This window comes from Mauremys mutica, chromosome 8 (assembly GCF_020497125.1).
Source record: "Mauremys mutica isolate MM-2020 ecotype Southern chromosome 8, ASM2049712v1, whole genome shotgun sequence".
Classification (NCBI taxonomy): Eukaryota; Metazoa; Chordata; order Testudines; family Geoemydidae; genus Mauremys; species Mauremys mutica.
Window position 1 is genome coordinate 73,912,584 of NC_059079.1, and position 27,061 is coordinate 73,939,644.

Consider the following 27,061-nt stretch of genomic DNA (forward strand, 5'->3'; position numbering starts at 1 on the left):
GTTTCCCAGGATTTGAGTTATTCCTTATAAAGCCAATAGGAGCTCGTTGTTTCTTATAGGTAAAGGATGGGGCCATTGGAATGCCTAATTATATTGGATTTACACTAGTGTAATCAAGATAAGGTCCTCTCTTTCTCTTCACAACTACTTCTTCCCATTACATCAGTAGCTGAAATTTCTGAAATCTAAACCCATAAACTTTTAGAAGTTCCTAATGTCCATTTGACAGATCCTACCACCTCCAATGAATATATATTTAGCAATTGTATTCAGGGGGACAGTTGAAATTCAATGCTTTGGCCTAACACTTACAGCTACTTTTCACCATACAATATTATACTATTGCATTTACCACTAGTGCCTCAGTGTTGAGAAAAAGAAACACCGTCCACCATTGATTCCAAACTCTCATCACTGACAGGAATACTTGTCTCGTTGTGAGAATTTTGCTACAAAATTAGGAAAACAGTAGATGGCGACATGTTATTTTTCCTCCAATTGACTGTAGGACACAGAAAAATGTGAATGTTTGTATTCCTAACAGGGGGTTTCATCTTCCTTCTGAGCTACAGTGTCTCCATTTCTTCGTTTTAACTAAGACTAAAATTAAGTCAGGGACTGAAGTAAAAACAACAATGTTTTCATTAAGGGATGGAGAAGGAAATCAAGCGTCTATTTTCGGATTAATAAAATCGAACTGGAACACTCCTTGAAAGTGACAGTCTGTTCAAAACAATAAAAAAAATAAAATCTAGCAGATATAACAACTCACAATCAGAGCTAATTTTTCAGAAATTTAAATATATGCTGCTGTTGCACGGTTTCACTTCCTAAGAATCAAACCACACATAGGCTGAAATCTACGTCAGCTCGAAATCAGTGCGAAATAAAAAGTGTGATTTTCCTGCAGACTTTAATTCAAAACATTTCGGGTTACTTACTGATTTAAAATTAAAGAGTATCATTAAAAAAATAAAATATATTTAAAATATAAATTTTCATTATGAAAAACAATCTATCCAGGACTGAAATTTCACCAAAGCTTCAAATCACTCATCAAAAATACAGAAATCACTACTGAGCATCATTCATTCCTTGTGAAGCCATTAGATGTGTCCTTAAAAAATCAGGGATTACTTTCAAATATCTTTACTTTAAAAGCCATCTCAAATAACCATTTATACAAAAAGCAGAAGAGATACTATCACGGTCCTCTCTGAGAGACTACTCATAACATTCCATCCAGAGACTTACCTGTCCTGCATCATTTGGGTTAAGTTCCTGCTGTTTCTCCTCCCCATTTTGCAAAGAGTGGGGGAAGTTGGGGCTGAAAACCATGAGGTCATTCTTGGCGGTGCCTTCCCCTACACACAAGTTCCGGCTCTGGCGCTGGGAATAGGACCAACTCCCCACCTCGCTCGCGCACACCACGGTGGCTTTCCCAGGCCTGCACATCACTTCCGGACCCGGGCGGCATCTCAGGCCAACATACACGACAATCACCAGCACAAACAGCCCGGACACCGAGCAAATGGCGATCATTAAAGACACGTTCATGTCAACCAAGGGCCCTTCGCTCCCGCCCCTTGGCCTCGAGTCCCATTTCACAGCCTGGGGACTCTCCACCAGGGACAGGCTGACAGTGGCTGTCGCTGACAGCGCCGGCTCCCCATGGTCCTTCACCAGGATCACGAGTCTCTGGCTGGGGCCGTCCGCCTCCTCCAAGGCCCGCGTCGTGCTGATCTCCCCGCTGTACACACCCACCCGGAAAGGCCCCGCAGCCCCGGGCTCCTGCACTTCGTAGCGAAGCCAGGCGTTGTAGCCGGAATCCGCATCCACCGCTCGGATCTTGCCCACCACGTGCCCTGCGCCGGCCGACAGCGGAACCAGCTCGGGCCCTGGCGAGCCGCGGACGGAGCCGGCCGGGGACACTGCGGGCGCGTTGTCATTTGCATCCAGCACAAAGAGCTGCACAGTCACGTTCCCGCACAGCGACGGCAACCCGGCGTCCCTCGCGCTCACCTGGAACTGCAGCACTTGCAGCTCCTCGTAGTCAAAGGGCTGCAGGGCATAGATGTGCCCGCTCTCCGAGTGCACCGAGATGTAGCTGGACAGGGGCTGCTCTCCCACACTTCGCTCCACCACCTTGTAGCTCACAAAGGCGTTTTCCCTCAGGTCCGGGTCCGAGGCAGACACGGTCAAGAGATGGGCCCCGGGCGGGTTGTTTTCCTTCACAAACACCGTATAAACGGGCTGAGGGAAAGCGGGGGCGTTATCGTTCACATCCGCGATTGGCACCAAAATGCTGCTGCTGGCCGACAGAGACGGGGCCCCTTCGTCTCTGGCTGTCACCACGAGCTTATATTCAGACACTCGCTCCCGATCCACGGCCTCCGCCAGCACCAGCGAGTGATAATTCTTAAAGGTGGAGACGAGCCGAAAGGGCAGGTTCGGGGGGATGGAGCAGGTGACTTTGCCGTTATCTCCCGAGTCCCGGTCAGAGACGCTAATAAGAGCCACCACTGTCCCCGGGGGCGCGTCCTCCGGCACCGGCAGGGAAAGGGAAGTCACGGCCAGCTCAGGGGCGTTATCGTTCACGTCTATAACATCTATCAAAATTTTGCAGTGGCCAGCCAGTGGGAGATTCCCTTTGTCCTTCGCCTCAACTCTAATTTCATATACATTGTGCACTTCAAAATCAATTTCTCCTTTAACTCTGATCTCACCAGTATTTGAATTTATACTGAACAAGTCTCTTCCATTAGGGGGAACATGACTAATGAAAGAATAGGAAATATCCTTATTAGTTCCCTCATCCAAATCTGTGGCGTTGAGGGTCATCACTAATACACCATTAGCTGTATTTTCCAATAATTTTATTTCGTAGACTGACTTATTAAATACAGGCGCATTATCATTGGCATCCAGGACAGTGATCACCAGCTGAACTGTGCCGGTGAGCTCCGGTTTACCCCCATCAGTGGCAGTGAGTAATAAATGATGCAGAGAGGCTTCCTCTCTATCCAGTGGTTTCTTTAAAACCATATCGGCAGATGTGATTTGATCATTTTTCGTTTGCAAGTCTAGAGTGAAATGTTCATTTGGGCTGAGTTTATAGGTTAGCAGAGAGTTTGTACCAATATCTGCGTCAGACGCGCCCTCTAGCGGGAATCGAAAGCCTGGTAATCTAGATTCTGCAATAAATATCTTTAAGTCATTTGCCGAAAAAGCAGGAGCATTATCATTTATATCCTGTATCTCCACTTCCACGTGAAATATCCTCAGGGGTTTGTCCACTATCACCTCCAGGTCAATGGCGCACAGGGGGCTCTGGCCGCACAGCTCTTCCCTGTCTAGTTGCGAATTAACAAACAAAACGCCGCTCTGCAAATTTACCTCAAAATAGTCTCTCCTGCCGCTGGAGACCATCCGGAACATCCGAGACACCAGCTCCGCCGCCTCCAGCCCCAGGTCCTGAGCCAGGCGGCCCACAAAGGTGCCGTGTTTGGATTCCTCCGGCACAGAATAACGGACCTGGCCGCTGCCCACCTCCCAGGCCGTGTGCAACAGAACCAGCCGCAGCAGCTGCCTGGTTACCAGGGAGTCTCGCCGGAGAAGAGCCATCGCGGACGCGGAATGTTTCGGATTCAAATCTGATTAACTAATTACCAGCCGTTCTATATAATATTTTTGATCTACCCTGCAGTACTGTCACAATGAATTCCATCCGCTCTTGTCGCATCCAGTATGATCCCGTTATTCTGAGGCTGGGGCAGCCAGTGTTTTCTTCCTCCCAGGGCGGAGCTGTTTTCATTTCCTGGCATAACGCGGTTTTTTAGTAGACAGCGCCACAATGTGGTACATGTGAGTCTCAGTAACAAATTATTTTTTTGTATTTATATTTAATCCATCATTGAGAATAAAGATTTTCATGGGTTACTTATATCTAAAATAATCTGATTTCTGATCATTCTCATATTATACCTGTGCATAGGAAAATCTGAGTGAATGATGCTGTAATAACCGGTGATTGACTGAAGGAACGTTCTTTCCCCAAATAAAATAAATATTGAAATATTTAACTGTAAAGCAGACATAAATGTAAAATGATAATATCTATTTTATATTTTTTCTCCGTCTCTAATACTCAGTGTCCACTTTTTATTGATAGAAACGGAAAATGCCACAAGCATCTCAGTTAACATTTGAAAAAATTACTTTACTAATGATTCTGGCCTTTTTTTCACAAAGAGATTTGAGTTCTGATGTTCGACAACTTGCTCCATCATATCTCATGGGTCCTCTGAAACTCTCGCCTTCTCTCCTCCCCACTCCTTCTGCTCCTTTTAGGGCCTGATTCAAACCTCAGCGAAACACCTTTGATATGAATAAGATTCTTTCACTAATTTTAATGAGCTTTGGTTCAGGCTCTATTTCCTCGCGTTCCGTCCGCGGTCTTACCTCCTCAGCTCTATCCTTTCGGAACAGTCTTTCATATATGTCTGCCCCAATGACTCTCCAGCTCTAAAATCTCCTCTATAACATTTTTCTCTTTACTTTTTAATTTATCTTTCTTTTTTCTATTATTTATTATTTAACTCCGTAATCGTGTAATTTACCATAACCCTGTAAAATGCTTTGGGGCACACGAAGATAAATGCAGTGGAAAATAAAATGTTCTTCTATTGTTTCCTGGGTTACTGTTTATCATTGATTGAGCAAGTGTCCAGCACTTGTCATTTAGTAGAAGGAACAAGAATTTTAATGGAGAATAAAATTGTTATGAACAGCTGAACTGTGAAACAACTAAGATTTCCCTTTTGAAAAGATCAATTTGTATTTCCTACTAATAACAATTCACTTTTAAATAGAAGTTCAGCTGGTACCAACGACAGATCAGTTTAAGAAAAGAAGATGAAATATATTTATCTATATTTTATACTATGCCCAATGCCATGGTATCTAAGTGCCTTACAAAACTGATATGTGTGAGTGGATTACAGCCCAGGCAGCGCTCATATTTTGTTTCTCTTCCTTGTCCAGGGATATCTAGGATCAAATTCACTTTTCTCTTCTTTTCTTTGTATTCTTGTTGTTTCTTGTAGTTCTATTCCTCTTTCTAAGGGTACATCTACACTACGGGATTATTCCGATTTTACATAAACCGGTTTAGTAAAACAGATCGTATAAAGTCGAGTGCACGCGGCCACACTAATCACATTAATTTGGCGGTGTGCGTCCATGGTCTGAGGCTAGAATCGATTTCTGGAGTGTTGCACTGTGGGTAGCTATTCCGTAGCTATCCCATGGTTCCCGCAGTCTCCCTGCCCCTTGGAATTCTGGGTTGAGATCCCAGTGCCTGATGGGGCAAAAATCATTGTCACGGGTGGTTCTGGGTAAATGTCATCAGTCATTCCTTCCTCTGGGAAAGCAACAGCAGACAATCATTTCACGCCCTTTTTCCCTGGATTGCTCTGGCAGACGCCATAGCAGGGCAACCATGGAGCCTGTTTTGCCTTTTGTCACTGTCACCGTATGTGTACTAGATGCCGCTGACAGAGGCGATACAGCAGCACTACACAGCAGCATTCATTTGCTTTTGCATGATAGCAGAGACGGTTATCAGTTGTTCTGTACTGTCTGCTGCCATTGTAAATTGGCAATGAGATTACAGTTACCAGTCCTTCTGTACTGTACTGTCTGCTGCTGTCATGGGTGCCCCTGGCTGAGGTCGGCCGGGGGCGCAAAAGACAAAAATGGGAATGACTCCCCGAGTCAATCCCTCCTTTATGGTATCTAAAAATAGAGTCAGTCCTGCCTAGAATATGGGGCAAGTGTACTAGAGAACCAGTGTATCAGAGAACCAGAGAGCATAGCTGCTCCATGTCAGATCCTGCAGAAATGATGAGCTGCATGCTATTCACATGGGGTGCCCCTGCAACAACCCCACCTGTTGCTTCCCTCCTCCCCCAGCCTTCCTGGGCTACCATTGCAGTGTCCCCCCATTTGTGTGATGAAGTAATAAAGAATGCAGGAATAAGAAACAGTGACTTGTTAGTGAGATAAAATGAGGGGAAGGCAGCCTCCAGCTGCTATGATAGTCCAGACAGGACATTAAGCAGTGTGGGGGAGAGAAGCCTAGCATCCCGCTGCTATGATAGTCCAGGCAGTACAGAATCTTTTCTTTACACATGAAGGGCGGGGGCTGATGGAGCTCAGCCCCCAGTTACTATGATGAAGACGGTTACCAGACGTTCTGTACCATCTACTGGGAATGACCAGGAGGTTTTTACCCAGGCACCCCCGGCCGACCTCACCTGAGGCCAGCCAGGAGCACTCACAGGCTGATGATGAGGACGGATACCAGTCCTTCTGTACTGTACCATCTGCCACAAGGCTGATGATGACAATGGATATCAGTCATATTGTACCATCTGCCACCAGGGAGGGGGAAAGAGGATGCTGCAGGTCACTGCCGCAGCACCGCATCTACCAGCAGCATTCAGTAGACATAGGGTGACATTTAAAAAAGTCAAGAGACCATTTTTTTCCCTTTTACTTCTTGCGGGGGGGGAGTAAAATTGACAAGCTATGCCCTGAACCACCCCGGACAATGTGTTTGACCCTACAGGCATTGGGAGCTCAGCCAAGAATGCAAATGCTTTTTGGAGACTGCAGGAACTGTGGGATAGCTTGAGTCCTCAGTCCCCCCTCCCTCCCTCCATGAGCGTCCATTTGATTCTTTGGCTTTCCGTTACGCTTGTCACGCAGCAGTGTGCTGAGTCTCTGCTGTGGCCTCTGTCTGGAGATTCTTTTAAAATGCTTTGGCATTTCGTCTTCTGTAACGGAGCTCTGATAGAATAGATTTGTCTGCCCATACAGCAATCACATCCGTACGGTCCATGCTGGAGCTCTTTTTGGATTTGGATTTGGGACTGCATCGCCACCCGTGCTGGGCAAACAGGAAATGAAATTCAAAAGTTCGTGGGGCTTTTCCTGTCTACCTGGCCACTGCATCTGAGTTCAGATTGCTGTCCAGAACGGTCACAGTGGTGCACTGCGGGATACCGCTTGGAGGCCAATACCATTGATTTGCGGCCACACTAACCCTAATCCGATATGGTAATACTGATATTAGTGCTACTCCTCTCGTTAGGGAGGAGTACAGAAACCGGTTTAAAGAGCCCTTTATATCGATATAAAGGGCCTCTTAGTGTGGACAGGTGTGGTGTTAAATCGGTTTAACGCTCCTAAAATTGGTTTAAATGCATAGTGTAGACCAGGCCTAAGAGAAAGCAGAATAGTAGCTTTGAATTGTTTCGATTTTGTGTTTGTGTAAGCACTTGCAAGTGGAAGTGTGTGCATTGGTATGAGCCAGCGAGTATGTTATGGGAAGGTTATGTCAGAGAGTTGGGTCTTGTATTTTGTCCTGAATATGACCAGGACCCTAGCAATCCTCAGCTCTTCAGGAAGGGAGTTCCCTGCTCTTGAACGAGCAAAGGTTCTGTTTCCCATTCTCACTATTCTTACTCTTTACATCATCCTCACAAAGATCTCACAAAACTAAGTGATTGGGCAACAAAATGGCAAATGAAATTTAATGTGGATAAATGTAAAGTAATGCACATTGGAAAAAATAACCCCAACTATACATACAACATGATGGGGGCTAATTTAGCTACAACGAGTCAGGAAAAAGATCTTGGAGTTATCGTGGATAGTTCTCTGAAGATGTCCACACAGTGTGCAGAGGCGGTCAAAAAAGCAAACAGGATGTTAGGAATCATTAAAAAGGGGATAGAGAATAAGACTGAGAATATATTATTGCCCTTATATAAATCCATGGTACGCCCACATCTCGAATACTGTGTACAGATGTGGTCTCCTCACCTCAAAAAAGATATTCTAGCACTAGAAAAGGTTCAGAAAAGAGCAACTAAAATGATTAGGGGTTTAGAGAGGGTCCCATATGAGGAAAGATTAAAGAGGCTAGGACTCTTCAGTTTGGAAAAGAGAAGACTAAGGGGGGACATGATAGAGGTATATAAAATCATGAGTGATGTTGAGAAAGTGGATAAGGAAAAGTTATTTACTTATTCCCATAATACAAGGACTAGGGGTCACCAAATGAAATTAATAGGCAGCAGGTTTAAAACAAATAAAAGGAAGCTCTTCTTCACGCAGCGCACAGTCAACTTGTGGAACTCCTTACCTGAGGAGGTTGCCTAGGACTATAACAATGTTTAAAAGGGGACTGGATAAATTCATGGTGGCTAAGTCCATAAATGGCTATTAGCCAGGATGGGTAAGAATGGTGTCCCTAGCCTCTGTTCGTCAGAGGATGGAGATGGATGGCAGGAGAGAGATCACTTGATCATTGCCTGTTAGGTTCACTCCCTCAGGGGCACCTGGCATTGGCCACTGTCGGTAGACAGATACTGGGCTAGATGGACCTTTGGTCTGACCCGGTACGGCCTTTCTTATGTTCTTATGTTCTTATATCCTAGAGGATCTCAGCCATCTCGGGAGGTTATGGTCACAGAAGGAGAAGCGGCCTTTCCGATTCCAGCTCACTGAGAGCTTTGAAGAACAAAATCAGGGGCCTAGCTATTCTGTCAGTTGCACAAGCGTATCGCCCATGGAAGTGCAGTGAAGGGGAGCTCCATCCACCCACCCGACTGGATGATCGCATCACAGGACTTAAAATTTTATCTAATAATGTCCAGTGCTCTGCCAATGCAGAGCTACGATTCCAACTGGCAGTTGTTTGTCATCAGTCAGGCTGATATATTTTACCTCATAATGAAGATGATGAGTAGCAGTAGCAGTTGCACTAGTAGTAATGATTAGAAAGAGGATGGCACTGGTGCTAGTGGTGGAGTGCAATACATGCGCATAGCGCCTTGCAGGCAATTTCAGTGCACTGGCGATGTGCCAAAGGGTTTACAGTCTATTTCAGAAAGTAAATATGAAACACAGGAAATAGTTATAATATCAGTTTTAGAGGGTACAATATAATGGTCGAGATGAATAATGGGAGGTTTTATCAACTGAAAGGATTCAAGTAGGAATTCATGTAGCATTTGCAGGGTCAGTTAGGCAGAATTTCAGGATGAGAGTCTCGATGCCTGGATGAGAGGATGGTGTTGGGAGGAGTGTTTTAGTTTTATTAGGAACTGGGAAAGCATTTGGGAACAGAGGAACCTGTACAGGAAGGATGGGCTCCACCTAAACCTAAATGGAACTAAATTGCTAGCATATAAAAAAAAAAGTTGCAGAGGATTTTTTAAACCTAAGGCCTGGGGGGGAAAACAACAGGTGCAGAGGAGCACATGTGGCAATATCCTTTGGGGATAAATTTATTAAAGAGGGAACTCTACATCCTAGTAAAGAGGATAGGAAAGAAGTTGGTAAAGGGAAGGTAGGAGTTAGTGAGGAACAGTTAAATGTAAGACTACCTTATTTAAATATAAATATAAAATATAAATACATGAAGGCAAGCAACTGAATATTGACAAAATGTGCAAGTGCTTTATATACAAATGACTGAAGTATAAATACTAAGATAGGTGAACTAGAGTACCTGACATTAAATGAGGATATTGATATAATAGGCATTGGGGAAACTTGGTGGAATGAGGATAATCAATGGAACATGGTAACACCAGGTGCCAAATACATAGGAATTGCAGAGTAGGTTACACGCGTTGGGGAGTGGCACTATATGTGAAAAAAGCATAGTCAAATAAAATAAAAATCTTAAATGAATCAAACTATACCATAGAATCTCTATCGATAGAAATTCCATGCTTGAACAATAAGAATATCAAGAGGACTACGCTACTAACCATCTGATCAAAATGGTGACAGTGACTGTGAAATGCTCAAAGAGATTGTTGGTAGTCCATCGCTGACAATAATATGATGATATTGTCACAATTTTCTCTGAAGTCCTACCCTGCTGCACAGAGTCAGCCACGCTGAGGGCATGGGAAGTCAAATCTCTGAGGTTTGATGATGCAGTTTTGTGGCACTTTTCACGTGCAGCTTGGAGATGATTTTGTCAGTCCCGCTTGAACCTGTTACATGCTGATCTTGTCAGAGATCGCCAGCGAGCCCTGTTCTGAGCCATTTGCTTGAGTTCTTTGAGACTGATGCCAGCCCACTGGAGATTCCTCCTCAGGTTATCTTTGAAGCACTTATATGGAAAACCCTTCTTTCTCTTGCCCTGACTCAGCTCCCCATATAAGATCTGTTTCGGAGACAGTGGTCTTCCATTCTGATGACATTTCCAGTCCATCTAAGTTCTGCTCTGAATATTTCCTGAATTCTGGTTGTGTTTGCTCTCTCAAGGACCTTAATATTGGTCACTCTGTCCTGCCAGTGAATGCTCATTATTGAGTGGGGGGAGCGCATGTGAAATTGCTCAAGCTGTTTACTGTGCCATCTATAAAGAGTCCATGTCTCAGATCTATACAGGAGATACATTAGAACCATTGCACTGTAGATTTTCAATTTGGTGGAGAGACGAATGTTGTTTTGGTGAAGGACTTTTGTTTGGAGTTGGCAAAGTGCCTGGCTGGTTTTACTGATGCTGGAAGCAATTTCTTTATCAAGGGAACCGTCACTTGAAATAATGTTGCCTAAATACTTAAACTGATCCCCATTTTTCAGCTGCATGCCTTGGATGAAGATGGCTGGCACTGAAGCATTGGAATGAGGTTCTGGTTGGAACAAGACCTCTGTCTTACTGAGATTGATGGTGAGGCCAAATAGCTGGGATGCTTCAGAAAACCTATCAATGATGACATGAAGGTCATTATGTCTATGAGCCATCAAGGCACAGTTATTTGCAAAATGTCTCTCCAGCATCTTGGTCTTGGCACTGAGTCTTCGAAGATCAAAGAGGGAGCCACTGTGTCGGTAGTGGATGTATATTCCCTGATCCAAGTTCTTTGTGGCATGGCTGAGGACACAGGCAAAGAACAAATTGAACAGCATTGGAGCAAGTACACAGCCTTGATTCACTCCATTCAAGATTTCAAATGCATCAGAAGAATCACAAATGGAGAGCACTTGCACTGTCGTGTGGTCATAGAACAGATGGATGATTTGTATGAACCTTCTTGGGCAGTCCAGTTCAGGTAGAATAACCCATAGACCCTCTCTGTTTGCCATATCAAAAGCTTTGGTCAAGTTGATGAAAACTGCATACAGGTCCATGTTCTGCTCTAAAAAATTTTCCTAGATCTGCCTTATGACAAAAATCATATCTGTGGTACTAGGACTTGGTCTGAAACCACACTGCACTTCTGGAAAATTCTTCTCAGATATGTTAGCAATGAGTCTGTGCAGTAGAATACAAGCTAGTATTTTCCCTGCTGTACAGAGGAGAGAAATGCTTCTGTATTTTCTGCAGTCAGCTTTGCTGCCTTTGTTTTTGAACAGTGATACAATAATAGCCATATGCTCTGACATCCTCAGTTCCCGGGGGATGCTCAACCCCAACTCTGCCACAGACCCTGCCCCCACTCCACCCCTATCCCCAAACCCCCGCCCTGCCTCTTCCCACCCCCACTCCACCCCTGCCCCCCAGGCTCCACCCCTGCCCCACCTCTTCCTGTCCCCACCCTGCCCCCAGGCCTCCTGAATTTCCACTGAGCAGCTGATCGCTGGCAGGTGGGAGGTACTGGGAAGGAGGGGGATGAGCTGATAGGCAGGGCCGCCAGTGGGTGGGAGGCACTCGGGGGAAGAGGGGATGCTGATCTGTGGGGCAGCCAATGGGTGATGACCACCCACAATTTTTTTTCCATGGGTGCTCCAGACTCGGAGCACCCACCGAGTCAGTGCCTATGATAATAGCATATTTGAAGTCTTGTGGCATGTCTTCTTCTTCCCAAATGCTACTCAAGATGTTGTGAAACACTCAATAGTACTTTGTACAGTTCTGCTGAAATACCATCTTTACCAGGCAAATTGGCTGAGAGTATAGTGAAAAAAGAAAGTTATCATGCACATAGCAGAACATGCAGTGCTTAATTTGTGCCAGGGCTTGCCAGGGCTGAGCCCCAGCACCTCTAAGGTTGGCAGTTCATAGCCCAGTCACCTCTGGGCTTGCCTTATCTGTTATGAAAGTAAAAAAATTGCTTGAGCCCCAGCACCTAATTGCTTGAGCCCATCACTTCTTAAGCACTGTGCACATGATATGTTGGGGAAGAGTCAATATGGCTTTTGTAAAGGGAAACCATGGTTCACCAAGCTATTAGAATTATCTGATGGTGTCAACAAGCAAGAGGACAAAAGTGACCCATTAGATATAGTGTACTTGGATTTTCAGAAAGTCTTTGACAAGGTGTCTCACCAAAGGCTCTTAAGCAAACTAAGCAGATCGGATAAGAGGGAAGGCACTCTCGTGGATCAGTAGATGGTTAAAAGATAGGAAACAAAGGATAGGAATAAATGGTCAGTTTTCACAAATAAATAGTGGGGGCGGGGGGACGATCTTTACCGGGACCTCTGATGTTCAACATATTCATAAATGGTTTTTAAAAGGAGATGAACACTGAGGGGGCAAAATTGGCATGATGTAAAATTACTCAAGATAGTTAAGTCCAAAATTGACGGTGAAGAGTTAGAAAGGGTTCTCATTAAACTGGGTGAATGGGTAACAAAATGGCAGATGAAATTCAGTGTTGATAAATGCAAAGTAATGCACTTTGGGAAAAATAGTCCCAACTATACATACACTAAATTAGCTGTTACACTCAAGAAAGAGATCTTGCAGTTATTGAGAATAGCTCTCTGAAAACATCAGCTCAATATGCAGCAGCAGTCAAAAAAAATCTAACATAATGTTAGGAACCATTAGGAAAGGGATAGATAATAAGACAGTAAATAGTATAATGCCACTTTATAAATCCATGGTATGCCCATAGTTCGAATACTGTGTGAAGTTCTGATCACCCCATCTCAAAAAAAGATATAATTGGAAAAGTTGCAGAGAAGAGCAATAAAAATGATAAGGGGTATAAAACAGTCTCCATAGGTGGCGAGATTAAGACTGGGACTGTTCACTTTGGAAAAGAGATGACTAAGGGGGGATATGAAAGAGGTTTATAACATCATGAATGGTGTGGAAAAGGTGAATAGGGAAGTGTTACTTACCTCTTCACATAAAACAAGAAGTAGGGTTCACCCAATGAAATTAATAGGCAGCAAATTTGATACAAACAAAAGGAAATACTTCACACAATGCATAATAAATCTGTGGAACTCATTGCCATAGGATGTTATTATAATGCTTTCTGCACTGACTCAAGAGTGTGAGTACCAACCTCCGGGCAGACTGTTAGAAAGCAGGGTGCAAACCCCAAATTGGTTGTGAATACTATACTTTGATTTCACCAACCAATTATTCAATGTGAACTCCTCAGGCACCACAACAGTCTTACGAAGTGGGTATTCACCCACGAAAGCTCATGCTCCAAAACGTCTGTTAGTCTATAAGGTGCCACAGGATTCTTTGTTCCAGTCTTAACATGGAATCACAGATAGTCCTTTGGGTACTCAACTCAACCATGGTGGGCACACATTTTTAATGGATGGTCCCTTACACCAACAATCACAAAAATATTCAGGTTACTCCCAGTCCTAAAGGACCAATCAAACACCAAGTCAATTGCACCTCAAATCTCACACTAAAGACAACACTTGTAGCCAATCCTATAATAAACTATATAAAGATTTGTTAAATAGGAAAGGGAAACTAGAGAGTTATTTACCAGATTAAAGCAGGAAAACATAATTACACAAATGGGTTACAATCTTAAATTTCAAAAGCTAATAGAAGCATCTACAATAAGCAAGTTCTTTATGTCCTTCAGGGCTAACCCAGGCTAAGCAGCTGGAGATCTATTGCTTATACCTAGAAAACTTGCTTCCCAGAGTCCAAGCAGAATAGAGAAACCTAGTTCCTTTTGTTTGGGGTTTTACCCCCTCCTGTCATGCATTCTGAGCTGTAAATTCAGCTGATGGGAGGACTCCACCTGCATGATTCATCTTCATGGTGGGAGGGGGACCCAGAACAACAACGTCTTTTGTCCTCTTTAGGGAAAGACGTAACTCTTTCTGTTGCAGATCACACCAATTAATGTCTCTCTTCTGTCTGGTGATTTACATAGTCACAGAGGCTCACAATATAAATGCTCAAATATTACCTCTTATCTTGCCCTGTGTGCCAAAAGGGAACAACTTTTCTCCGTCTTTTTTTTATGGCAGCCTTACAGGTATCTGAAGACCACTATCATTTCTCCCCTTAATCTCCTCTTTTCCAAACTAAACATACCCAGTTCCTTCAGCCTTTGCCCATATGATTCATATTCTATCCCTTTGACAATCTTTGTCACTTGCCTCTGGATCCTTCCCAGTTTCTCTGAGGCAATGGGTTCAAGGAGGCAATATGTTAAAACTACAGCATAGCAGATGAGGATTAAATCTCAGGAAAAACTTTCTAACTGTAAGAACAGTAGGACAATGGAACAGACTACCTCGGGAGGTTGTGGAAGCTTCTTCACTGGAGGTTTTCAAATGGAGGCTGGATAGTCATCTGTCTTGGATGGTTTAGACACAACAAATCCTGCATCTTGGCAGGGGGATAGACTAGATGACCTTTGTAGTCACTTCTAACCCTATGATTCTATGATCACCTTACATATGGGATACACATATTATAAGAGAGATTAATATATCCAGCAACTCACAAGCATTCAATAAAATCTAAACTCTAAATATATTCTTATAATTCTAACTCCTGTTTTTACAATACTAACACACAGGTGAGCCAGACTGATCCCAGCTATGTATTTGTCAGTGTACAGCAGAGACTTCAGGACCTTGACATAAGCTGTCATCTGGGATACCAGCATCACAGTTGTGAAGGTCAAAAGTATAACTGGTTCAAAAAAGAATTAGATAAATTCATGGAAGATAGGGTCATCAATGACTATTATCCAAGATGGTCAGGGATCCAACCCCATGCTCTGAGTGTACCTAAACCTCCAGCTGCCAGAATCTGGGGCAGGATGATATAACAGGGGACGGATCACTCAAAATTGCTCTATTCTATTCATTCCCTCTGAACCATCTGACACTGACCACTGTCAGAAGACAGGATACTGGGCTAGAATGACATTAGTTTGACCCTGTGCTTTGAGACTACTGTAATCAAATACACATAAATGCCAACATTACAATCTTATTTCACTTGCAATTCCACACCAACTTGCCATTTTGCAGCAACTAGTGAAACTAATGCAATTTACTTCATTGAATAATTAGGAACCAGGGCACAAGGAAGACAACTCCACAGAACTTCAAGAATCATTGTTGATTTTTTTGTTGGAAGATATATTTTAGAAGTTTGAAAAGGCCTTTCTATTATACCTGACAGTTTCCTGATAACAGAACAGTGCATGTAACCAAGCAAGCAGGGGGAGAGGAGTTTCGGGGTGGTAAAGATAATTTTACTTAGATTATTTCACTTAATTTCAGTGGGAGGAGAGATGCATTGATCATCACCTTTCTGAAGTTCAAAAGTATTTTTGATGGGATGGAGAGTTGCAATTTCTTTGTTAGGTCCCTCTCAAGAAATCATTTGAGCAGCTGTCTTGATGAGAGACCAGCCAGTGACCAACTTTTAAAACTGCTATCCCTCAATTTCCAGATGTATGTAATGCTTCATGCAATCTTTACCTATCAATGGCTAATGGACTGCATTTCATCATTCTCTGAGTCTCAATATCTCTTCTCAGACTTCTTCTAACATGTAAGCAGGGAAGGCAGGACCTATCTGGTTCTCCTGTTATCAGGAAAATGGCAGAGGGTCTAACAAAACTCTTGACTACTCAAACCTACAGAGGCGGTTCATGGTCAGGATTTATTGGTGACTCATGGGAATAAATTTTAGACAGTTACTTTCCCCTTCTTATCCTTAAAGATCTTGTATAGTGTGAAGGCTATTTGTTTAAAATAATCCCAAGGATGTAATACAGAATAATAATAATAATAATAATAATAATAATAATAATAATAGGGATGCAGTTCAGCAAGAGCAGAAGTAAAAATAAAATAGCAAAGAGAGGTGATGAGCAAAGGATGGTGTTAACATGGGCATAGGGAGGAAAGTATTAAATGTAGTGATGTTACACAGAAAGTAACTGGAATTAACAGCAACAAGGATGAAAGGGAAAAGGAGACAAAAGAAACAGAGATGATACCAAGTCCATATGATGTGAGAAACTGTGGAGCTGTCCATGATAAGTAGGAAGTCCTATTGCTCTCATAGTTGAGCGTGGATGATCAAGAAGTTTATCTAGAAACACTTTCCTTCACTTCCAGCTTGCTAGGAAGCTTTCTTCCTCATAAGCAAGGACCTGGCCACAGTGATCCATGTATATGCATATCTAAATTGGATTACTGTAATTTACTGAATCTGAAACTGAAAGTGAAGACAATGAACTAGTTTCAGCTGGTACAGAATGCATCTGCCTCCATTCTCCATGGTTCAGACCGTCCTGAGCAAATCAAGTCATGCTCAAATCCCTCCACTGGATGCCAGTCAGTTTCCCATGCTAGTTTAAGGCTTTGAACATGTTTCAAAGCCATTAATGGATCAAGCCCCAGCTATATCAAAGACTGAATTTCAATCTGTGAACCACCATGACAGCTGTATTTCTCTGGGACAATTCAGATCACAAAGCCCAAGAAAGACAAAGCACTTCACAGTTGGGGTCAAAGTATTCTCAGCTGAGGGGAATTGGACTATATAACAAATTTACAGACAGGAGGAGGCAAATCCAGAACCTGGCCATCTTTATAAAACACCACAAAACCTTCCTTTTAAAAAAAGTTTTTCCACCATAAGAATGACCTCACGGTACTGACACTTCCTCACCCTGGACAACTAAACAAAAAAGGAGGAAAATAATAAAACCGACAAGAAAAAATGGCTACCTTAATTGGAGTTATGACTCTAAAACGGAAGAAGCCTTCATGAAGTCCACTAGGGATTTCACTATTACCACTGATTTTATATGGAAGTTGTTCAGTGCTAGGTGATAGGTGGTAGTATACCACAGTTTACAGGAGTGGTTTTCAAACTGGGGTAAGGATACCCCTAAGGGTACACAAGCTCTGGTCAGGCAGTATGCAAGAAAAATCATATAATGGAGGACAATGCATTTTATTTAGTACAGAGGTTTTCAAAATGTGGGGGGCACTCCTTTAAGGAGTAGGAACATTCGGGGGCAAGCAGCAATGCCAGGTGGCTCAGGCCAGCCCCAAACCATCTCCACACTCTGACTCTCCTCAGCAGGCTACCCAGCCCGTCTAGGTTGGGGGGTGGCACAACCAAAAATTTAAACTCAAAGGGAGAACTCAGCTCAAAAACTGAGCCCCCCTTTGACTTAGTTTTTGGTTGCACCCACACACACTCAGACAGGCTGTGTGGCCCCCTAAGGTGAGTCAGGGTGAAGGTGGCATTCCCTCCCCAAGCCCTGACATGCCAGGTTGGTACCAGCAGCCTGGTGTCACCACTTGCCCCTCCAAACATTCCTCTGTGCCCCCCTTCGGGCATGCCCCACTATTTCAAAACTTCTAGAAGCTGTTGCTAAATGGAAGGCAGAAATCTGGGGGCACCTGACCCACACGTGTTGTATCTACCTATCTCTGATGCAGGTATGCAGTAGACTGCATTATTTGGAAAGGGGAAGGCAGCCTAAACAGTCTGGAAACCACTGGTTTAGATTAGATAGATAGATAGATAGATAGATAGATAGATAGATAGATAGATAGATAGATAGATAGATAGATAATGAGAAAAAGACAATTAAGTGAACTATATATCTCTGCAATCCTGTGTGTATGTGTGCATGTTACATTTTATACAAGGGCATAAATAATGACCCAATAGTGAGGTTATCCATCCACACTGCAGTAAAATTAATTATTTACAGGGTGATTAAACTTTACTAATGGGGACATTTAAATCCTTACTTTGAAGGCTTTCAGAAAATAATGTAATAAACTTATTTTTAAAATATTGGTAAAATATTTGACAAAAATGAAGAATGTGATTAATTCTCCTTCAGTTACAACCCTTTCTACCATAAGAATAAAACACCTAAGTTTGGGGATCAAATATGTGTTTCTTATTATTGCTAACGCTGAGACATAGCAATGCATCAAAAAGACAGAGTACTGCTTCATGTGTTGTGAAATCACACGACAAAACTTGCACGTTTATTGATACCTGCTAAGTAAAATATTTTCCACTTGTAAAATATAGGCACTAATAATAGCAATAATATAAAAACCAAAGAGTATAAACATACTCACCCTAAATTGAATATTTTAGGAATTTTATATTTCTCTAATTAACATTCACAAGACTTCCACATTTTTTTAAATTTCTTTCATATAAATATGACATAAACAGAAATAATGATATAAACATCCAAATACTCTTATTACAATTACTTCTGAATATTAAAGCCCACATTCCTGTCTATGACTAGTCTACCAAAGTACCTAGACATAAGTAGAAATACAGAAGTTATTGATAACAGTTAATTCTCTCAAAAAACTTTTTCCAACTACAGTTGCTATAACAAACATCCAGTTTTTAAGGAAAGTTGCTTTTTCGTTCATTTCAAAGACAACACGCCTAAGAACGCATGAAGACTTACAACATAAAAATATTTCCAAATAAGGATTCAGTCATATGACTCACCGCCGCAGAAGACTTCAGTGTCAGTTCCTGTTGAGGTTTCTCTGTGCTCACATTCCCCGAGGAGTTGGGGCTGAAAACCATGAGGTCATTCTTGGCGGTGCCTTCCCCTACACACAAGTTCCGGCTCTGGCGCTGGGAATAGGACCAACTCCCCACCTCGCTCGCGCACACCACGGTGGCTTTCCCAGGACCGCACATCACTTCCGGACCCGGGCGGCATCTCAGGCCAACATACACGACAATCACCAGCACAAACAGCCCGGACACCGAGCAAATGGCGATCATTAAAGACACGTTCATGTCAACCAAGGGCCCTTCGCTCCCGCCCCTTGGCCTCGAGTCCCATTTCACAGCCTGGGGACTCTCCACCAGGGACAGGCTGACAGTGGCTGTCGCTGACAGCGCCGGCTCCCCATGGTCCTTCACCAGGATCACGAGTATCTGGCTGGGGCCGTCCGCCTCCTCCAAGGCCCGCGTCGTGCTGATCTCCCCGCTGTACACACCCACCCGGAAAGGCCCCGCAGCCCCGGGCTCCTGCACTTCGTAGCGAAGCCAGGCGTTGTAGCCGGAATCCGCATCCACCGCTCGGATCTTGCCCACCACGTGCCCTGCGCCGGCCGACAGCGGAACCAGCTCGGGCCCGGGCGAGCCGCGGACGGAGCCGGCCGGGGACACTGCGGGCGCGTTGTCATTTGCATCCAGCACAAAGAGCTGCACAGTCACGTTCCCGCACAGCGACGGCAACCCGGCGTCCCTCGCGCTCACCTGGAACTGCAGCACTTGCAGCTCCTCGTAGTCAAAGGGCTGCAGGGCATAGATGTGCCCGCTCTCCGAGTGCACCGAGATGTAGCTGGACAGGGGCTGCTCTCCCACACTTCGCTCCACCACCCAGTAGCTCACAAAGGCGTTTTCCCTCAGGTCCGGGTCCGAGGCCGACACGGTCAAGAGATGGGCCCCGGGCGGGTTGTTTTCCTTCACAAACACCGTGTAAACGGGCTGAGGGAAAGCGGGGGCGTTGTCGTTCACATCCGCGATCGGCACCAAAATGCTGCTGCTGGCCGACAGAGACGGGGCCCCTTCGTCTCTGGCTGTCACCACGAGCTTATATTCAGACACTCGCTCCCGATCCACGGCCTCCGCCAGCACCAGCGAGTGATAATTCTTAAAGGTGGAGACGAGCCGAAAGGGCAGGTTCGGGGGGATGGAGCAGGTGACTTTGCCGTTATCTCCCGAGTCCCGGTCAGAGAGGCTAATAAGAGCCACCACTGTCCCCGGGGGAGCGTCCTCCGGAACCGGCAGAGAGTGAGACGTTATTGTTAACTCGGGGGCATTATCGTTAATGTCCAAAATTTCCACCAAAACATTGCAATGTCCAGCCAAGGGAAACGGGCTTTTATCTCTGGCTTCCACTCGAATTTCATACAGGGTTTTGACTTCATAATCGACTTCTCCTTTAAGTCGGATCTCACCAGTATCAGCATCAATGCTGAATAATTTCCTCACACTGAATGGGAGTAGATTACTAAAGGAGTATGAAATGTCTTTATTAATTCCTTCGTCCAAGTCCGTGGCATTAAGTGTAATGACTAACGTTCCATGACCTGCATTTTCTAACAAACTCACCTCATAAACAGACTGGTTAAATACAGGCGCGTTATCATTCGCATCCAGCACCTTGATCACCAGCTGAACTGTGCCGGTGAGCTCCGGTTTGCCCCCGTCAGTGGCGGTGAGTAATAAACGATGCTCAGGGGTTTCCTCTCTGTCCAGAGGTTTCTTAAGCACAAGTTCCGGCAATGTACTGTGGTAATTTTTTACTTGCACATCTAAAGTGAAATAATTATTTAGGCTGAGTTTATAGGTTAGCAGCGAGTTTGTACCAATATCTGCGTCAGACGCGCCCTCTAGTGGGAAGCGCGAACCTGGAAGCGTTAGTGATTCTGCTATACTCAGGTTTTGCTCATTTACAGGGAACACAGGAGCATTGTCGTTTATATCCTGTATCTCCACTTCCACGTGAAATATCCTCAGGGGTTTGTCCACTATCACCTCCAGGTCAATGGCGCACAGGGGGCTCTGGCCGCACAGCTCTTCCCTGTCTAGTCGCGAATTAACAAACAAAACGCCGCTCTGCAAATTTACCTCAAAATAGTCTCTCCTGCCGCTGGAGACCATCCGGAATATCCGAGACACCAGCTCCGCCGCCTCCAGCCCCAGGTCCTGGGCCAGGCGGCCCACAAAGGTGCCGTGTTTGGATTCCTCCGGCACGGAATAACGGACCTGGCCGCTGCCCACCTCCCAGGCCGTGTGCAACAGAACCAGCCGCAGCAGCTGCCTGGTTACCAGGGAGTCTCGCCGGAGAACAGCCATTGCTGACGCGGAGCGGTGCCGGTGACGGTTTGAAAGATAAAATTCCTACGTCTTTAACAGAAAAGAAATATTCTTAAATATCCTGCAGCGTCTTTGTGCAAATTTAATCCGGTGTCAGGCAATCCGGCTGAATCTGTTGATTGCTGCAAAATACAGCACAATCCGAAGAGGCACACGGAAATTTTCCGTTTTTTTTAAAATATATCTTCCTTCTGTTGTTCATAAATTAAGAAAATCTCTTGAAAACTCTCACACGTATGTTATTCCATTTGACTCCGGCATCATTCAGCAGATCTCAGGCTGTGAGAGACTGGATACAAAGCAAGGTGGGGCTTTGTTTTTCCTTTTTTTTATGAAGTCAACAGCGACATCCTGTGACTAAAACATGTAAATGCTAAATAGGAGAGAGAGAGAGACAGAGAGAAATATTTTCCTACTGCAGTACTCCTGCGGAGACCTTCATCAAATTTCTTCCAAAAAAGTATTTTCTTTGAAGATCGCAAATTTTTTTAAATATCCACAGTTAAATGAGCGGCATCTGAACATTCATTAAATTTCCTTCCTTCCTTTTTTCAATTTTAGATACTAATGGGTGTATGTTTTTCTTTTGGATTTAAATTTAAGGAAATAGGACAGGACTTTTATTTACTTTAGGTTAGTTACAACGTTGTAACTTATTACGTGGTGCAGAGTGTTTATGATCACATTTTCCTGTCTTCCTCAATGTATTGTCTTTTGTAACACCAAGGAATGGGACTGCAGTGTTCACCTTATGACCATACTAAGAGTGCAAAATTACAAAGGCTAATTTAGATGTATAGAAATCTACAAAAAAAAGAAGCTCATCATTTCAATCCACAATCCATAGAAATGGGAGAACAGTTGTCCTCTACTAGTTCCCTTACATGGGGTGGGAAGCAAGCCACACAGTTGGATTCCAAAGAAAGAATGTGGTGCCATCGTGGGTCCTGTAGAGGAGTCCAATGGACAGAGCACTGGATTGGGAGTTGGGGGACCTGGATTCTATTCATGGATCTATCTCTGACTTGCTATGTGATTTTGAGCAAATCAGTTCGCCTTTCTGTACCAGTTTCTCTTCCCATGCATTGACTGTCTTGTCTATTTGAATTATAAACTCTTGGAAGCTGGAATTGTCTTTTATGTGTTTGCACAATGGGCCAGATCAATGGAGCCCCAACTCATCTGGAACTCCGAGGCTCCACCTTTTCTTCTTCTTTCTATTATTATTACTAGTACTGTTATTATTGTGACCAGAGCATCTGCTTAGAATCACACATCTAAACCCACACGTCGGAGGCACACAGGGGTTCCACTAGCTAACAAAGTCCACAGGCTGTAGCCATGGCAGTGCAGTAGCTATACAGATACTACTAAGCTACTGGGTTGGGGGACTATTATAATTCCCCCCAAAAAACAATATTAAATCTTTTGCATAAAGTCAACTTATTACTTAGGGTTTGTACCCTTAGGGTTTGTTCAGCACTTGATCTTAAGATATGTATGAACTACCCTCATTCGTCTCAATGTAATGTTAATTCAGATGCGTAGAGCTGAGTAAACGCACACAAAGATGTCAGATTATGCTCATTCAAATGTAAACCTTGTTAACTATTTCACTATTTCTTTGGTTACCAAAACACCCAACTGCTCTGGGACTGTTTGAAGAGTGTGAACAGAGTGCACCCCCTCCAGTCAAGCTCCAGCCCAGGTAGCATGGGCAATGTACATCGCTGTTGAATGTCATCCTGTCCCTAATTGCAGGTTTGGCAGCATAGTCTGAATCAGCCCGGAATAGTTTACCAGCCTGATTCAATATATGGATTCAATATATACAGTTCCGATGTCATCAAATCCTCCCACCTCCTCCTACTGTGCGTTACCAATATTTAATCCCATACAGTGTTTTTCTTCTTCCTGAATGACTCTGGTTTCCTGAAAACAGTAGCTGCTTTTTCTCCTTTTCCAAGATGCTTCCCAACGAGTCTCATTCTGTTTGTGCTGCAGACCTACGTCCTGGGAAGATTAAAGTCATCCTTTCACATCATACTTCGGGTGACTTGTACTCCTCCTGGCTATGGCCTGCTACGGCTCTTTGCAAGTTTTGGAACCATTGACAATCGCAAGTGTTTCTCAGAAGTCCTTACACTTCTAGGTATATAAGATAGATAGTTCTTTCCAGCACAGGATCGCCAATCAAGTATCCCTTTAATATTTATTCTCCCATAAGGATTCTTCCATTAATTATTGGTGGCTCTGGGATTTCTTTATCTCTCTGAATCCTGATTCTTCTGAGATTTGTGGTCTTATTCATTTTTCAAGTTGCTTGGTACCTTCTTGCCAAGATAATACCTTCCACCTTCTGACATGCCCAGAGGGCACGGTGAGGAACATCATGGAGAGTGCTCAGCAGGATGCCATCAAGAAGCAAATTGCCTGGACCCCCTCCAACCAAGATGTAGCCACCTACCTAAGCAATTCACTGGAAGGCAGATTTGGAGGACTTTGCTTTGCTCTGGACTCGTGCCCGCAATGCTATGCAATAACTGGAGAAGCATATTGGCTGCCACTGGACATGGTGTGAAGAACACTAGAAGCTTGGAGTCCTGGTGCCACGGGTGAAGAATATGGAGTGCACATCATCACTCCAAGAGCCATAACCATGCTGGAGAGGACCCTGAAGGATGCCATTGGCTGCTAATATGTGGAAAACCTGAAACGGAAGCCAGACTAGGGCAAGGCCTTTGAAGTGAAATGCAAGTGGCAAGACAGCAACCACTTCCTCCCTAGAGGCAGCTTCACCTAATTTGCTGACTGGAGGTTCATCTACCAGGCCCGGCTCAACTGCGTCCCACTGAATGGAGCTGTCCGCCATGGGAATTGGGACAAGCGATGCAAGATGTGTGGCTACGCCAACGAGACGTTATCCCACATCCTGTGTAGCTGCAAGCCCTATTCAAGAGCTTGGCAGCTGCAACACAATGCCATCCAAGATCACCTGGCCAGAGCCATCCTGCCACCTGTGGGGAAGGTTGCCATAAACTCTGCCATCCCCAGAACCAACAGCCAACTGTGACCAGACATCATCATCATCAATGAGGACCGGAAGAAGATCATCATGGTGGACATCACAGTGCCCTTTGAAAACAGGACCCCGGCTTTCCATGATGCCCAAGCTCAAAAGCTGGAGAAATATACCTCTCTGGCCAACACCCTGAGAGCTAGGGGCTATGAAGTCCAAACTCACACACTGATCATTGGAGTCCTGGGTGCATGGGACCCCAATAATGAGCGAGTGCTGAGAGAATGTGGTGTTGGTCAATGCTACGCTTGGCTGATGTGGCAACTCATGGTGTCAGACACCATCAGGTGATCAAAGGACAACTACATAGAACATATCAGTGGACATCAGCAAAACCAGGTAGGGTGACCAGACATCTCGATAAAATCAGGACTCTCCCGATTATCGAGCAGTTTGTCCCACGTCCCAACCAAAATATGACTGGGATGCCATTTGTCCCAATATTTTGTTTTGGGCATTTTTTTTCCTTGTTGCTTAGGCAGCAGTGACCGGCGGGGGAGTGCCTTTTCAATTGTTACACTTACCTTGTGTGTCTTTCTCATTTGTGTGTGTGTGTGTGATATTCCAAAATATCAGGACCACCACAGGGGGAGCGCCTTTTCAATTGTTAAGCTCACCCATCTGAGTCTTCAGTGGCACTTCGGCGAAGGGTCCTTCAGTCACTGATGGTCTTCAGCAGCATTTCGGCAGTGGGTACTTCTTTCTTTGGTGGCAAGGTTTATTATTCTCTGCCAAAATGCCATCAAAGACCGTCCAGGAATGAAAGATCTTCCGCCGAAGTGCAGCCGAAGACTCGGATGGGTGAGAGTAACAATTGAAAAGGCGCTCCCCTTCGGGGGTCCCGATATTTTGGAATTCTCATCTGGTCACCCTAAAAGCACGAGGGATGAGCTGGAGTGCCGATGAGAAGTGCAGTCCTGAAAGTAACTCAAATACTTTCCTGATGGACTGTTTTTTGTTTCTGTTTTTTCTCTAAATGGACAACCTATCCTAATTCTCAGTTACTGAGGGACAATCTCCATTCATTGACATATTTTGCTTTCCACAACCAAATCTTTGTACAGCTTTTCATAAGTGATGTACCCAAGTATTTGGATTTTAATATCTAAGCTGTATTGTTAAATCTATTCACCTAAATTTGGGTTATTGCTGATTATGTACTCTATGTATCATATGACTTTTTAAAAAAAACTTTGCATTTGTAGATAATGTAAGCACTATACCCAGATGTACAACACTATTTTCCCAACCTATGTATTATATAATTTTTTTAACATTAGCTTTAATAAAATATTCTCTCTCCGAGTCCTGATACTAGAGATAGCATCTAAGGAAGTAAGTGAGAAATCTTGTAGTTTTCCTCACTGAGATTCACCAGATATTCAATCTCCTCTCCTCTTCCATTCAAATTATCTGTTCTCATCATCCTCACCTTACAGTTCCTAGTTAAAGTATCACTGAAATTTTCAGAATATAATTGTGATGTTATCTGATTAAAATATGACCATACAGATAATTGTTGCAAACACTGATATATATTTGCAACATATCCTGTACAAAATGTGGCATGTAAGATGTCTATGAAAATGTTATGATTTGCTGGTTATGATTATGCTATCTGTATCCATGTATCATTTTTGTATTTAAAGTTATGAATATTGGCTCTGGATTGGATTTCAAAATGTTTGCTCCTTGGTAATGCTCACAAGGTGGCTAGCCTCCACATCTTGGAGAGACTGTTCAAATTAAGTGGCTCATCAAGAAACATTTAACTGACAATGGACCATGGGAGATGCCTATCTACACAGAATGGACTGTCCTGCAAACAGTGCTGCCTGAAATATAGGTAATGGCTTCCTGCAATGACTAGGCAAAATGTGTGGACATGTGACTTGTCCATGTGACTCCAACCACCATCTTGTTACTGTACTTTCACATAGTGAGAACAATGGGATTCCCGCCACATGGCAGAAGCTATAAAAGGCCCTGGAAACTACTCCATTTTTCCTCTTTCCTGCCCAAACCTCTTAACTATGGACTATACTTATGTGAGCATTCTAACCAATGAACTGAGGTTCTCCCAATGACTCTTCTTTGACTGATATACCCTCATGTATATCAGATGTGAGTGAAGGTGAAGAATTTGAAGATGGATTTGGATGGAATTCCCATGTGAAAAAGGCCTTGATTCTCTCTGCTTCGGCTTTGTACATTTCTTTCCCCTAACAATTTTTAGGCGTAGCTACTATTTGCTCTCACAGTGTGTGATAGCCCCAGAAACCCAGTGCAGTGAAGATAGAGCCATCCATTCACTGGCTTTGTGCTGAACCCAGGGCCGGCTCCAGAGCCCAGCGGGGCAAGCACCTGCCTGGGGCGGCCCTTTCCCGGGGGGGCGGCAGGCTGGGCCGGCGGACCTGCCGCAGTCATGCCTGCGGGAGGTCCACCGGAGTCCCGGGAGCAGCGGAGCTGCCGCAGGCATGACTGCGGAGGGGACGCTCAGCCGGCGGCTCCAGTGGACCTCCCGCAGGCATGACTGCGGACGGTTCGCTGGTCCCGCGGCTCGGCTGGACCTCCCGCAGGCATGACTGCGGCAGCTCAACCGGAGCCGCCGGACCTGCGAACTGCCCGCAGCCGCGGGAGGTCCAGCCGAGCCGCGCGACCAGTGGACCCTCTGCAGTCATGCCCGCGGGAGGTCCGCTGCTCCCGCGGCTCGGGGGCGCCTCCCAGGCATGACTGCTTGGGGCGGCCAAAAACCTAGAGCCGCCCCTGGCTGAACCATGCCCATTGTCCTTGCCATAAGTTTA

General features: G+C 44.4%; 1 protein-coding gene across 11 annotated transcripts in view; it reads right to left on the reverse strand.

Moving 5' to 3' along the window:
• The window catches only part of LOC123375395 (protocadherin alpha-C2-like), a 334,194-nt gene that overhangs the window by 266,232 nt on the left and 40,901 nt on the right, over nucleotides 1-27,061 (reverse strand). For 3 of the 11 annotated variants that reach the window (XM_045026238.1, XM_045026249.1, XM_045026246.1), the window contains exon 1: nucleotides 1,255-3,774. The exons of 6 other annotated variants lie outside the window; for them this stretch is intronic. In XM_045026238.1, the coding sequence (XP_044882173.1) occupies nucleotides 1,255-3,624 (2,370 nt within the window). In that variant the 5' untranslated portion in view covers nucleotides 3,625-3,774. Of the gene's footprint in view, nucleotides 1-1,254; nucleotides 3,775-18,787; nucleotides 21,158-27,061 lie in introns of those variants that run through there. 2 more of the 11 variants (XM_045026237.1, XM_045026245.1) reach the window with 1 other exon arrangement.